At 55.4% G+C, this 12,831-nt stretch overlaps 4 protein-coding genes across 4 annotated transcripts; 3 read left to right on the top strand and 1 right to left on the bottom strand.

Moving 5' to 3' along the window:
* Nucleotides 1–465: 465 nt before the first annotated feature.
* On the top strand, nucleotides 466–3,808 carry VC83_02081 (uncharacterized protein; the record flags this gene model as incomplete). The annotated part of the gene is made up of 4 exons (XM_024465751.1): nucleotides 466–1,003; nucleotides 1,051–1,344; nucleotides 1,393–1,502; nucleotides 1,552–3,808. The coding sequence occupies exons 1-4, from the start codon at nucleotides 848–850 to the stop codon at nucleotides 3,806–3,808; spliced, it is 2,817 nt and encodes a 938-aa protein (XP_024326566.1). The 5' UTR covers nucleotides 466–847.
* A 756-nt stretch (nucleotides 3,809–4,564) lies between these two features.
* Nucleotides 4,565–7,110, top strand: VC83_02080 (uncharacterized protein; the record flags this gene model as incomplete). The annotated part of the gene is made up of 2 exons (XM_024465750.1): nucleotides 4,565–5,706; nucleotides 5,758–7,110. Exons 1-2 carry the CDS (start codon nucleotides 4,933–4,935, stop codon nucleotides 7,108–7,110), a joined length of 2,127 nt encoding a protein of 708 aa, XP_024326567.1. The 5' UTR covers nucleotides 4,565–4,932.
* Nucleotides 7,111–7,840: 730 nt separating this feature from the next.
* Nucleotides 7,841–8,980, top strand: VC83_02079 (uncharacterized protein). Its single transcript, XM_024465749.1, has one exon. The coding sequence runs from the start codon at nucleotides 8,247–8,249 to the stop codon at nucleotides 8,736–8,738; it is 492 nt and encodes a 163-aa protein (XP_024326887.1). The 5' UTR covers nucleotides 7,841–8,246; the 3' UTR covers nucleotides 8,739–8,980.
* A 616-nt stretch (nucleotides 8,981–9,596) lies between these two features.
* MAD1 (coiled-coil domain-containing protein mad1) lies at nucleotides 9,597–12,522 on the bottom strand. The gene is made up of 2 exons (XM_024465748.1): nucleotides 12,174–12,522; nucleotides 9,597–12,096 (listed from the first exon to the last, which is right to left on the bottom strand). Exons 1-2 carry the CDS (start codon nucleotides 12,339–12,341, stop codon nucleotides 9,937–9,939), a joined length of 2,328 nt encoding a protein of 775 aa, XP_024326886.1. The 5' UTR covers nucleotides 12,342–12,522; the 3' UTR covers nucleotides 9,597–9,936.
* Between the last annotated feature and the right edge of the window lie 309 nt (nucleotides 12,523–12,831).

Here is a 12,831-nt window from a genome sequence, read left to right as displayed (position 1 = left end):
AGTTGTTGCTGCTGTCTTCTCTCGAGAGTTCCGGTCCATTTTTATACTCTTTATAAGAGTCTCTTCGCCATTTGCACTTAGTTTCCAAGGGCGTCCTGTTCGAGGGGCATCAATAAGATATTTATCGAGTAATTGCTTGTCGGTATCTGGATTATATCCACGGCGGCGTGCTTCAGCCATGTAGTATCGCACTTGCCGCTCGGAAATTTTTGTATTCTCTTTAATTTGCTGATATGTAGCTCCATAAGCTCGGAGTCCTATAGCTTGAGCTCGCGTTGTAAGAGAGTATGAAGGCATATTTAATATCTGTATTATCTTCTACTCTACAAAATACGATGCCTATTTACTGACTTTACCCCTATTTTTAGCCCCGAACGCTACATTGGCACTGTTAGCCTGGCAAGGACTTTTGGTACACGCCTCCGTACAAAGTATTGGTATAAATCCATATGAAGGTAATGGACGGATAATTATCATATTTGGCTGAACGTGAAGTAAGTGGAGTTCCAAGCTACTAGATTGGGAAGCAACGGCGGTGTGGGGCTGCAGAATCGCGGATGGCCTCCGATGTAAACAATAACATCCTGGACTCCCGCAACAATCATCGCCCAGCAATTAACTCTCGACAACACTTCGACGCGTGCGACAAATAATCTCTTGGGAATTACCATTCACGAAGCATCATTAAATAGCGTCTCGGCCCAGTTAGCGCATACTTATCGCGCGGTGTTACTTGAATCGTTCGGCTCGCGGCGTGTCCCACATCGAATCGCCAAACAGCGAGAACAGCAAAACAGCTCCAACACAGACACCTTTTACAAACAGTGCACTGTCACTTCTGAAAACAATGGCGGCGGACGTACCGGATCAGTATTATACGGAAGTTGCACGGCTGGAGTCGTTTCACACAGCGCAGCCATTACCGAAACGACGAGGGTCCAATGCGACAGGACGCGCCCCAAAGTCCATGAAATGGCCGCACTCGTGGCTCGGCCCAGAACAGGTATGATGAGACACTTCTCAATGGTTTAGCATTCTAACGCGCTACAGCTCGCGGCAGCAGGATTCTTCTTCCTCCCATCCCACGAGAACCCCGACAATGTAAAGTGCTTCCTTTGCCGAGAATCGATATGCGGGTGGGAGAAGGGCGACAACCCGCTCGAGGAGCATTTGAAACTGTCGCCCGGCTGCGGATGGGCGGTCACGTCGTGTATTGAGGCGCGGTTGGGTGATATGCATCTGGAGAACCCGATGAGTACGCGGATGGTGGAGGCTAGGAAAGCGACGTTTGGGGATCGCTGGCCGCATGAGGGGAAGAAGGGGTGGAAATGCAAGACTAAACAGGTATGCTGATATGGATCGTATTTGCAACTCGTACTGACGATATCATAGCTAGTGGAAGCTGGGTGGATACACAAGCCGACGCCGGAAGGCGATGATTATGCGGAATGTGTCTACTGTACACTTGCACTAGATGGCTGGGAGCCAGCCGATAAACCATTGTGAGTTCGAATCCCAAGTGATGCAAAGACTCTACTAATCTAATTGCAGTCGCGAACATCATGCTCGATCCCAGGATTGCGCCTTCTTCACACTTTGCAACCAACCGGAAAGCCCGATTGCGAAGAAAGCTGCGAAGGGCAGGAAACCCCGCGCCTCCAAGACTTCGAGACTATCAACACAATCCGCCTTTACGGAAGCACCGTCTATAGTTGATATAGTTGACATGGAGGTCGATGAAGGCGATAGTGTGATGACAACTGCTACAACTGCTTCTAAATCCACCCGAAAGGCGCCCAAGGGGAAGAAAGCCCCTGTTAAGGGCAGAAAGAAGAAGGAAGAGCCAATTGAGGTCAGCGAGTTGCCAGAGCCGGAAGACGAAGTCGACGTGTTGGCGGTAGAACAACCAAAGCCCAAGCGAGGGAAGAAGAGGGCCAGTGAAGCGATGGAGGATACCGCGAGCGTGATAGAGGCTGAAGCTCCGCCGCCCAAACGAAGGACACGAGGAAGCATTGCCGTCCAAGATAGCGTAATGGGCGATGTGTCGATGGAGGAGGCTACTATAACTGAACTGCCAGCTAAGAAGGCCGCCCCTAAAAGGAAGGGACGTCAATCGAAGACATCGCGACAAGTCTCGACAGCTTCACAGGCATCCCTCCGCGCACATGTGCCGGATGACGATGAAATCGATAAAATGCTCCAAGACGATCTGAAGAGGCCGCTTAGTGATGAAGAGGATGCTGTGGAAACGAAACCAGTTGTTCACGAGGAGCCTAAGGCTTCTGTGGCACCGACTCGACGAGCAACACGCACCAGCAAGATCGCGAAGACAGATCACGACATCTTTTCGGCGGCAGATGCGGAGATAGATGAGGCAGCCCTTGAAGCGGAGCTGGAGGCAATGGAAATTGAGGAATCGAAACCTCTCCCCAAGGCAAGAGGTGCAAAGGCTAACCAGCCACGAAAGGTATCTGCAAAGCAAACAGCCGCAGCAAAGCGTGCTGCACAGGCTGCGGCAGAAGCGGCCGAAGCAGCTGCAGTCGCTGAACTTGAGGCTGCTGAAGCGGAACTTGCTCACGCCCAAGCTGAAGAAGCTGCTGCTGCTGAGCTTGAGGCTGCTGAAGCGGACCTTGCTCGAGCTCAAGCTGAAGAAGCCGCTGCCGCTGAGCGTGAGGCAGCTGAAGCCGAAGCCGAAGAAGCCGCCGCCGCTGAACGTGAAGCTGCTGAAGCTGAAGCCAAGGCCGAAGCTGAGGCTCGCCGGATCAAAGCTGAACAGGCGGAGTTGGAGCAGCAGCTGAAACCCGCGCCAAAAGCTCGAGCTGGCCGCACATCAAAGGCCAAGGCCGCGAAGCCAGCTCCAACGAGGGCAACAAGAGGCTCGACCATGTCCATCGAGTCGATGGTATCGGCCTTGTCTCACCAAGACGGCAGCATAGCGACTGCCCACGACGACTCTGGCAACGAGACCGACGCCAGCCAAGCCACCGTCGTGCGAGGAGGCAAGAAGCGCGGATCCACAATGACCAAGAAGGCGAAGGGTAGCAAGAAAGCACCCATCCGCAACATCGAGGATATCATCCAGCCCTCCATCGAGGAGCCACAACCACAAGAAGATGAACCCGCGCCCCCGCCACAGCGCCATCGCGCAGCCGTCTCTGAACGCGTAGCCAACATCGAAGACCGCGTCAAATCGCCGCCGCCACAAGTTGTAGCGCCCAAGCCGGCGAAATCCCGCGCTGCAGCAACGAAGGCGAAGGGGAAGGCGCCGGCTCCTGCACCCGCTCCTGCATCCCCCTCGCCTCTTCCAGAAGCGGAACCGGTAGAGGAGCCAACGCCACAACCTGCGGCTCGTGCGCGGGCTGCGAGTATCACGCCCTCGCCATCACCGCAGAGCTCGGATGCGGAGAATCGCCCGCCGAGCCCGCGGCCGAATGCGTCGGCTGAACAAGTATCTCCAGTCCGTATCGCCCTCGCAGCAACCCCCGGGACGCCATCGAGGCGGAACGTAGTTGCCGGATTGAAGAGCGTTGAGCCATGGGTGGGTGTTGATCTAGATGATGTCTTTGGGTGTCTGAGGAGCGCAGAGAGGGAGAAGGAGAATTTCGTGGTTGGAGGGGCGAAGGGCGGGCTGGGGAGGGGAGAGCTGACGGCGGAGGAGAGGGGGATGACTGTTGAGGAGTGGGTGGGGTGGAATGCGAGGGTTGCGGAGGAGAGGCTGAGGAGGGAGTGTGAGAGGATGGTTGGGTGCTTTGAGAGGGAGGGGGGGAGGGCGATGAGGGCGTTGGAAGGGGTGGAGGTTGTGGAGTAGAGAGGAGGGGGTGGGTGGCTTATTTTCTTCCTCTCCTCCGCCGTCAGCTCTCCCCTCCCCAGCCCGCCCTTCGCCCCTCCAACCACGAAATTCTCCTTCTCCCTATTTTGTGGGATGGAGGAGCGAAGGGGGCGTTCGGGAGGGGGTAATGATGATGATGAATTAGATGGTGATGCAGGTGTGAGATTTTTATAGGAATTGATTGTTCTTTTTATGGAGATAGGAAGAGAGAGACCATCGTGCTGTTATTGACTTGTCGTAGGATGACGAGGACAAGATCGTTGCCAAACACGAGTTTATGTTTTTGTTAGTTGGAAAGTGTTTTGGGGGCTCAGTTACGGCGTGGAGTGGAACTGCTTAGAACTAGCTTCTTTTGTCACTACAAATTGAATATGCATCTTATTATAATTGAAGTGTGCAACAATGCAGCATTTATGGCAAGTGCTTACCGCCGCCAAGCTGAGGACTGGGAACATTTCTCACGTGGGTTAGTTATATGTGCCTGTAGATGGACATGTGGGAGGTTGTCTTTGCTCTGGAGTTAGAATGTCAACAAACTTCTGGACCTTTGGAACCTTTGCATTCTGACCTGGGATCATGAGTAGTATTCTGGGATCCTGATGCTGTCGAGTAAGTTACGTAGTTTCACTGTAGTTTAACTGCGCTGTTATGCACCCGTTATGCACGCCACTACTATATGGAGGTGGGCTGTGCAAGGAGGACGAGCAGATCCTTCAGAGAGAGCCAGCGAGTAAAAAGGTTTTTGATAGCTGTATCCTGTTTTATTTATATTTTCATCATTCTGCTGTGAGGATATTTTCACGATTTTCACGATTATTACGATTATTACGATTTATTTCAATTATTACCACCTACCACCAAACCAGCCCACACAGACCAGCCCACACAGACCAGCCCACCGCCTTTATCCATCCCGAAATTACGAACCTCTCCTTTTGACGACGAGTCTTGACGACGACAACGAGCTTTTCGAATATCATACCTGACAACGAGGCCAAGGGAAACATACAAATACGAACAAATACTCCCATGGTCTGATCTTCCATCGAGCAAACCAACCCCCCCTCTCTCGGCGCCTTGCGCCATCCGCTCTCTCCCTCATCATGTCCTCAGTCCATATCCTCTACGATGCAGCAAACACCCTCTCCACCCGCGCCGAGCTCGGTGGCCCAGCCGAGTCCCGGCCGCCAATCTACAAGACGATCGGTATCGTTCTCGCCATCGCCTCAGGCTGCTTCATCGGCGTCTCCTTCATCTTCTCCAAGATGGGCCTGCTCAAGGCGAACAAGAAGTACGACGAGATCCCCGGCGAGGGCTACGGATACCTCAAGAACGCATGGTGGTGGGGCGGCATGTCCCTCATGATCGTCGGCGAGATCTGCAACTTCGTCGCATACGCCTTCACCGATGCGATTCTCGTCGCCTCGATGGGAGCGCTGAGCGTCGTCATCAGTACTGTGCTGTCAGCCATATTCCTTAAAGAACGATTGAGCGCTGTTGGGATGGTGGGATGCCTCCTCTGCATCCTCGGCAGCGTCGTCATCGCACTCAATATCCCGGCGTCGAGCTCCGTCACCAACATCCAGGAGATGCAGCACTTTGTTATACAGCCGGGAATCCTCGCCTACGGCGGCGTCGTGATCGTGGGATGCGTATTCATTGGGGTGTGGGTTGCGCCACGGTACGGGAACAAGACCGTGCTCGTATACTTGTCTATTTGCAGTCTGATCGGAGGCCTGAGTGTCGTTGCTACCCAAGGGCTGGGTTCAGCGATTCTGGCGCAGATTGGCGGGCAGAAGCAGTTTAATCAGTGGTTTTTGTATGTGCTGTTTGCATTTGTGGTGGTCACTTTGGTCACCGAGATTATCTATTTAAATGTAAGTCCCCCGTCAGAGAAGAGGAGATCAGCGCTGATATATTGTCCGTAGAAAGCTCTCAATATCTTCAACGCGGCACTGGTCACGCCAACCTACTACGTCTACTTCACCAGCGCCACCATCGTCACCTCCGCCATCCTCTTCAAAGGCTTCGGCGGCACCCCCTCCCAAATCATCACCGTAATCATGGGCTTCCTCACCATCTGCTCCGGCGTCGCCCTCCTCCAGCTCTCCAAATCCGCCAAGGACGTCCCCGACGCCGCCGTCTTCTCCGGCAACCTCGACCAGATCCGCACCATCGCCGAGCAAGAGCAGCCCGAGTCCGAGCCCAAGGCTGACGCCATCCGCGGCACCGCGGCAATCATCCGTCGCCTCTCCACCGCGCGCCAGAACATGGAGCTGGCGGAGGCGCGTCGTCTTCATGATGATATGCAATCTGATCTCCAACCCGTCAGCGAGAATGAGCAGATTGAATGGGATGGATTGAGGAGGAGGCGCACTACGTATGGGAGCGCCCACCGCCCCTTCACACCCGCGTACACCGCATCTCCCCACCCGCCACTAGGAATGTCGCGTTTCCCCACCGACGAAGAACTCGCTGCCGAAGAACGCCCTACTACCGGCTCCCTCACACCATCATTCCTCGGCACGATCCGTACGCGCGCGCGCAGCATGGTCCCTGGCTCCATCCGCCACGTCGACGACGCCGGCGCGCAGAGCCCTATGCACCCCGTCGCCCTAACCTCCATCGCCGTCCCGGGTTACTACGACACCACCGGTCTCGACGAGCAGAAAACCGCGTATGACGGCCACGGCGGGATCAGCGGCGAGCCGCACATCCAATTCGCGGAAGACCCTCGCGGCGGGAGCGGGAGCGGCCACCTAGCGGCTGAGCGCCCACCGCAGAGCGCGAGGAGGCAGTTTAGTTTCCAGAACGTGTTCCGCAAGGGCAACGCCACGCCGACGATTGAGGATATGTCTGACCGCGAGATACGGGCTCGAGAGCGCGAGAAGGAACGCGAATTAGCGGGTCATAAGAACAGACCGGGGCTGGGAAGTCGGGGGACGAGTCATAGTGTGAAGAAATCGGCGGGAGGGGCGTCGGAGGAGGAGAGGGCGGGGTTGGTGAGGCCGAGGGTCGACAGTGGGAGTGATGTCACGAGAAGCTTTCCGGAGTATGAAGAAGAAGAAGGGTGGGAGGCGGGGAGGGAGAAGCCGCCGCCGGTGCCGAAGCATGGGGCGGGGGAAGGGGGGTATGAGGCTATAAGGGGGGGTGGGAGGGGAGGGGGAGGCGGTGGTGGTGGGAGGGGGAGGAGGGGGACGGATGGGAGTGAGAGTCCGCCGTTGCCGCCGTTTGAGAAAGGGGGGGGGAAGGGTGTTTATTTGAGGGGGTTGGATGGTTGATTTGGGCTTGGTCTTGCGTGCGAGCGGGCGTTGGATTGTATTGTAGGAATCTATGAATGAGTTGGTTGTTTGGGGGAGGCGAGTTGGGGACTGGGGCTCTGGCTGGGGGGGTTGGGGAGGGGGGTTGTAGTGTATATAGAATATATTAAAGAAGAAAACTTGGCTTGAATATGCAGTTCACCGCTATTGGATAAGGAGAGATGGGAGCAGAATCGTATATAGACAGACGATCGGCAAGCTGAGATTCAGCGATTTACATATATATATGCAGTAGGGGAGGACTAAAAAGAGGCGCAACACAAGAGACCATTTGCAGAGGTAGGATTCAGTGTAAGACCACTGAGCTGAATCAAGAGTCACATTGCACAGACAGAGCATGAATTATATTATGTGGCGCAGAATACCGAGTCCGTCGCATTTCCATATGCCTCCATCATTTTAGCTCTTCTTTAACCAACGTCATAGCCCAGGAACGCGCCCGCAGCTAGCCAGGCCGTCGGTGGGTGGGCGCGGGCGCTGCAGACAACCGACGTTCCCCCCCCGCAGCCTTCTTTCCGAGACATAACTGCGTGTTAATATACTCCATACATACTTCCATACATATTTCCATACATATTTCCATACATATTTCCATACATATTTCGATTGTTACGCAGCAGCTGCGCTATCTCGCAACCAACATTCTCCCTTGGTTGGTCCCTTGCGCCGCCCAGCCACCCACGCCAGCCACCCCGCCAGCCACCCCGCCAGCCACCCCGCCAGCCACGCCCCCGCGGCACAGAAACACCTGCATCAGCCAGCCAAGGCTGCCGTGCGTCCATCCCCAGCGTGACGACATTGCCTCCCTCGATCGCATCGCGATATCTTGCTTCTACTTCACGATCCAATCCGCAGTCCCTCGCGCGCGAGACGGGCTGTTATCACCGAAAACACCACTGAGAGCGTGATTGACGGCATTTGACCTAGAATACTTGTCCTAGTGACTCCAACAGAAGCAACGCGACGGGTTCGCCACTCAGCGCGCAGCTACCCGCGACAAGAACCACGCGCGAACACCATCGAAACACGACCAGAAGCGTCTCCACGCCGTCATCGACATAAGCTGCGCATCAACACCACACACACATATCCACACAATGGCGCCCCTCCCCCTCCACCCCCGCGACGACTTCAAACCCATCCCGACCACCTACTCTAGCCTCAACGGCCCGCCCCCTGGCCAAATCGCCGGCATAGTCCTCGGCTCCGTCTTCGGCTTCATCCTCCTCGCCTATCTAATCTACATGACCTGCAGCGGGTCCGCCATCCTAATCAGCGACGACGAGACGGTTTCCGAGGTCGAGGTGAGGCGGCGGAAGAGGCGCGGCGGCAGGAGTAGTAGGGGGACGCCGGTGGTGGAGCGGATTGTGGTGCAGGAGCGGACGGAGAGGAGGACGGGGAGTAGGATAAGTGGGAGGAGTAGGAGTTTGGGGAGTGTGGAGGAGGTGGTGGTTATTGTGGAGGGGAGTCCCCCGCCGCCTAGGAGGAGTAGGAGTCAGAGGGGGGGGGGGGTTAGGGAGGTTGATCCGAGGGAGTTTGGGGGTGGGCGGGTGCCGATGAAGGAGGTGAAGAGGGGGTCGAGGAGATGAGGAGGTGATGAGGGGGTGTGAGGGGGTAGCGTGGGTTTGGGAATAGATTCATGTGGTGACTTGGTGCGTTCTCGGGATTATTTTGGAGCTCAGGGGGGTGTGGTGCTTCGCATATACCAAATACCCGCTGATATTTTTGCTATTTATTTTGGGTTGGGGGGTTCGAAAGGGGTCGGGGAGTATGGGAGGGATGTCACGCTTTATGAGGGCGTTTTGGAGGATGTGTAGGCTTTGTTTTCAAGATATTGTTACTACACAAATTCAGCTATTTAACTTTGTTCTAGAAATGAACGACCAAATGTGTGTATCGTGCCTGCCTGAACCTCTGTTATTATTCCCGTCTTTCCATGCAATCTCACCACGGCAACAGATCAACCACACCTCTTGAGCTTGAAGCCGTTGGGAAGGATTTCAAGCTCCCACCACCTTGATACTGTACGATGAACCTCGCCCAGATGAAACTCCTTCTAGAGGGCACGTCAATTTCCATACCGGTGATCCATCCCACACATCAGGTCAGCCGCAGCAGATCTATATTTCCGGTCAGTCCCAGCCAGCTGCGGTTCTGGGGAATCCGGAGCTTACGTTCTCGCTCGAGTGCTGTTGAGCGTTGTTGTCACTGCCTGGAGCTGTCGCGGATGCATTCTTGTCACTGCTGTCGCGTTGCTGTCGTTTCATATTCTGTTGACGAAGGTAGTGCTGCCACCGGGTGAGTGGTTGTGCCTATGGCAGCATCTCAGAGAAATGAATTGGCGACATTGCCTCAAGCATGTGGCGCTCTATTTCATAAAATGCGAACGCAGACTCATCGTGTCGGGTTGCAAATGAATCCTTCCTGTTGACGTATACTTCACAGTTGCTTGATAGATTGATTATATGCTGCTCTGCCGATTTAGATTCACCAGCGATCTAGCATTCTGGAGACTCCGAATCCTGATCTATGTGTGTTTCCCTTATAAGCGCCAGTAATATATTTTGCAACTATGCGCGTTCTGATATTCTACACTGTGAACCCAATCTAAGCCACAAGGATCAGATAGCTCACATCGCCACTATCCCCACCTCCATCCGTTGTAAACACGAATTAAAATCCCCCTCAACAATCCCAGGGGCTCATCTAATAGCCAACCAGCCCAGCAACGAACCAACTCCAAACTCCTCGCCCAAGCCTATATACAGCTGTCCCCATCTTCACCCTCTACGCCCCAGCCCCCCTCGTCCCCTCCTCATAGAACTCCAACGTAAGCGCCGCAAGCAAGCACGGAATCTCCCCCCTCTCCCTAACCCAAAACTTGACACTCTCCGCAATCTTCCCCGCAAACGCACTCCTCGCCCCACCCGAGACCTTCATCGTCCCCGCCTCGCCATCAAAAACGATGCTGCGCTCCTCGTCTTCCGTCCCGGGGTAGAAGATGCTGCTAACGCGCATCTTACCATTCGGCATGAACTCAACGCGCCATCCCAGAAGACTCGCGATGCCCTCACGGAACTCGGCCGTCTTCGCACCCCACACCTGCTTCAGCCGGGCCATCGCCTTACGCGAAGACGCCGCCTGCGCTTCGAGCTCGCGGCATTCGCGCTGTGCGGATTCGAGGGTGGCGAGGGGAACGGTCTTGGCGGATGCGGAGGGGCGGGTTGTAGTTGGGCCCGCAAGGAGCTGGGCCACGAGCGCGGCATTCTCTTCTTTGAGGGCGTTGAGGGTCGACATCTTGATCGCCTCTGCATTTGCCGTGGGGTTATCCCTTAATTCCAGGACGCGCGTCTGCTTATGTGCGGTTGCAGCAGTGAGTCGTTCTTTTGTGACCGAGAGCTCCTTGGTGAGTTTCTGTGTCGCGGATTGCGCCGTTGATAGTTCGTCCTGCAGCTTTCTATTCTTGCGTGTTAGCGAGCCGAGGCGCTCTTGCTCATCGGGAGCCTCGTCGCGTGTGCGTTTCAGAGTCGTGGTGACAGGGGCAGAGGCGATCTCAGCGTGCAGAGTTGCTACTTCGGTGGAGTAGGCTGCGACCATTTCCTCGAGGGCAGTGATGCGCTCCGCCTTTGCGGCGTCGTAAGATGGGAGTTCCATGGTCGACTCCTCGCCATCAAGAGCGCTGAGCTGGGCGCGGAGATATTCAACCTCCTTGAGGGCAAGAGTGCGCTGTCGTTCTAATCGTTGACGGGCTTTGAGATCGCCACCACCGCCCTCCTTGTTCGCCTTGTCCAGCTGGCTGGCTAATGCGGCCTTCTCGCCTTCAAGCGACTTGATAATCTCGTCGCGTTCCGACAAGGCTGGTTCCAGCCGCCCAAGTTTCTCCAACTGTGTCGCTGCCTCCAAACGCTCTTGCACAAGCGCTCGTGCCAGGGCTTCGGGGGATTCGAATTCCACTGCTCCATCCTGCAACTCCAGATACGCCGTCCACGCGAGACGTTCGTCCTCGAGCCTCTGGCGCTGCAGGCGCGCCTCTCCCAGTTCCTGCTGCAAGTCCTCCATCTGCCCCACCTTGCGCTGTAGCTGCCTCTTCTCCTCCTCCACCACCTCGACGCTCTTGTGCAGCATGCGTAGGTGCTTCAGCTCGCGTGCCTGCTCGCGGTTGCTCGCCTCTAGTGTTCGGATGTGCGTTACTTGCTCTGATAGCTCGCGCTTGATGATATCGAGCGTGTCCACGTCGCCTGTTTGTGCTTTCAGCCTCAACACCTCTGCCTCCAGGGCTCCGATCTCTGCATCCTTCTTCTGGAGAATTTGTTGCACTTCCTGCATCGCCAAATCCTTGGCCTCAGAATCCTGTTGTACCTCCTGGACGGTGCGTTGTAGCGTCGAGGTTCGGCTCTGCTCGTCTGCCAGCCGCCTTTCGAGCCCCCTAACCCGCTCTTCTGCCTCTGTCCTCAGCTCTTCAGCTTCCTCCTCGGCGACCCTCCTTCCCTCCTCGGCATCTCTAGCCCTCTTCTCCAGTCGTCCAGTATCCCCAATTTCTGCTTCTCTCTTCCTCTCTACCTCCGCTTTCATCCCCTCCAGTGCCCTAACCGCCTTGTTCCTCTCCCCTTCCGCAGCCTGCATCTTCCTGAAGTCCTCCTCTCCCTTCCGCCTCACCTCCCGCAACTCCGCTTCCCGCCTCAAACCCGCCAACTCCTCTTCCTGCGCCGAACTCGAAATCTTGTACTTCAGCGCCTTGACCTCAGCTTTCAGCTCATTTAACTCCTGCGCCGTCGCGCTGTGGGTAGGTAGATTCGTTATCGAGCCGCGCAAATTCTCATTACTCGGTGTCCTCATCCTCCCTCCCCTAGAAGGAGGCCTCGAAAGCCCCTCCCCCTCCTTCCTCGCCTCAGTGCCCGTCAGGAAATCATAGCTCGGCTGTGTAGTCGAAGCGCGCATCGCCGATAACTATTGCCCCATTATTAGCAAAACCCCCCATTGAAGCACATAGCCGTCAAAATCCCCCAGAACTAATGAAAACTCACTCGACTCGTGCCTAGCGGCGCTCTAGTTGGGATTCCGCTCCCGCCTGGCCCAATACTTGTCCTCCCAGTCGCAGAGCCAATGCTCGTGCGCCCACTTGCGCCCAGGCTCGCGCGGCCTGCTATGCTGTTCGATCGGCAGCGCTGGTCGACTGACGGCGACGGTTTCATGGCTTGCGTATTCTACTCCGTGGGAGTGAGATGGGGTGGCGCGCAGGCGTGGTTGGTGTCGTCCTCAGATCGAGATCATTTGGCGTTTTTGGTGTTGACGATGGTTACATCAACGAAACGCGGGATTGCTGCGCGGTCACGTGTAGAGAGGTTGGCGGGGCGACTTCTGCGAGACCTGACCACACATTAATGCACGAAGTATGTAGAGTTCACAGAAAAGTCATATATATCTAGACTTTTGGATATAATTTACATGGGTAGATCGATTATTCGAAACTTTCAGTTTTAATGATTGCCACGACCAGTGTGCTTGAAGGGTTGCAAACACGCTGAATGAAAACTGGACAAGGGATCTGAGAACGTTCATACTCAGATAGGTTATATACAGAGCTGGAATGCTGCATACTCTATCGGAAAGTTTAGAGGAAGCGAATACACCCCTCAGCCCTCTGATTTAGCTTGGGGTCTTTGACCTCCTTTGTCAACTTTA

This window comes from Pseudogymnoascus destructans (assembly GCF_001641265.1).
Source record: "Pseudogymnoascus destructans isolate 20631-21 unplaced genomic scaffold scaffold_4, whole genome shotgun sequence".
Classification (NCBI taxonomy): Eukaryota; Fungi; Ascomycota; class Leotiomycetes; order Thelebolales; family Thelebolaceae; genus Pseudogymnoascus; species Pseudogymnoascus destructans.
The sequence above is the reverse complement of the archived record's forward strand: the minus strand, read 5'-3'. Positions and strand labels throughout refer to the sequence as shown.

Bases quoted from the DNA above. Each gene is read 5' to 3' on its own strand.
- VC83_02079 (XM_024465749.1), top strand. From the start codon at position 8,247: ATGGCGCCCCTCCCCCTCCACCCCCGCGACGACTTCAAACCCATCCCG.
- MAD1 (XM_024465748.1), bottom strand. From the start codon at position 12,341: ATGAAACCGTCGCCGTCAGTCGACCAGCGCTGCCGATCGAACAGCATA. The intron at 12,097-12,173 runs GTGAGTTTTCAT...ATGGGGCAATAG, and splicing joins CGCCGCTAGGCACGAGTCGA to TTATCGGCGATGCGCGCTTC.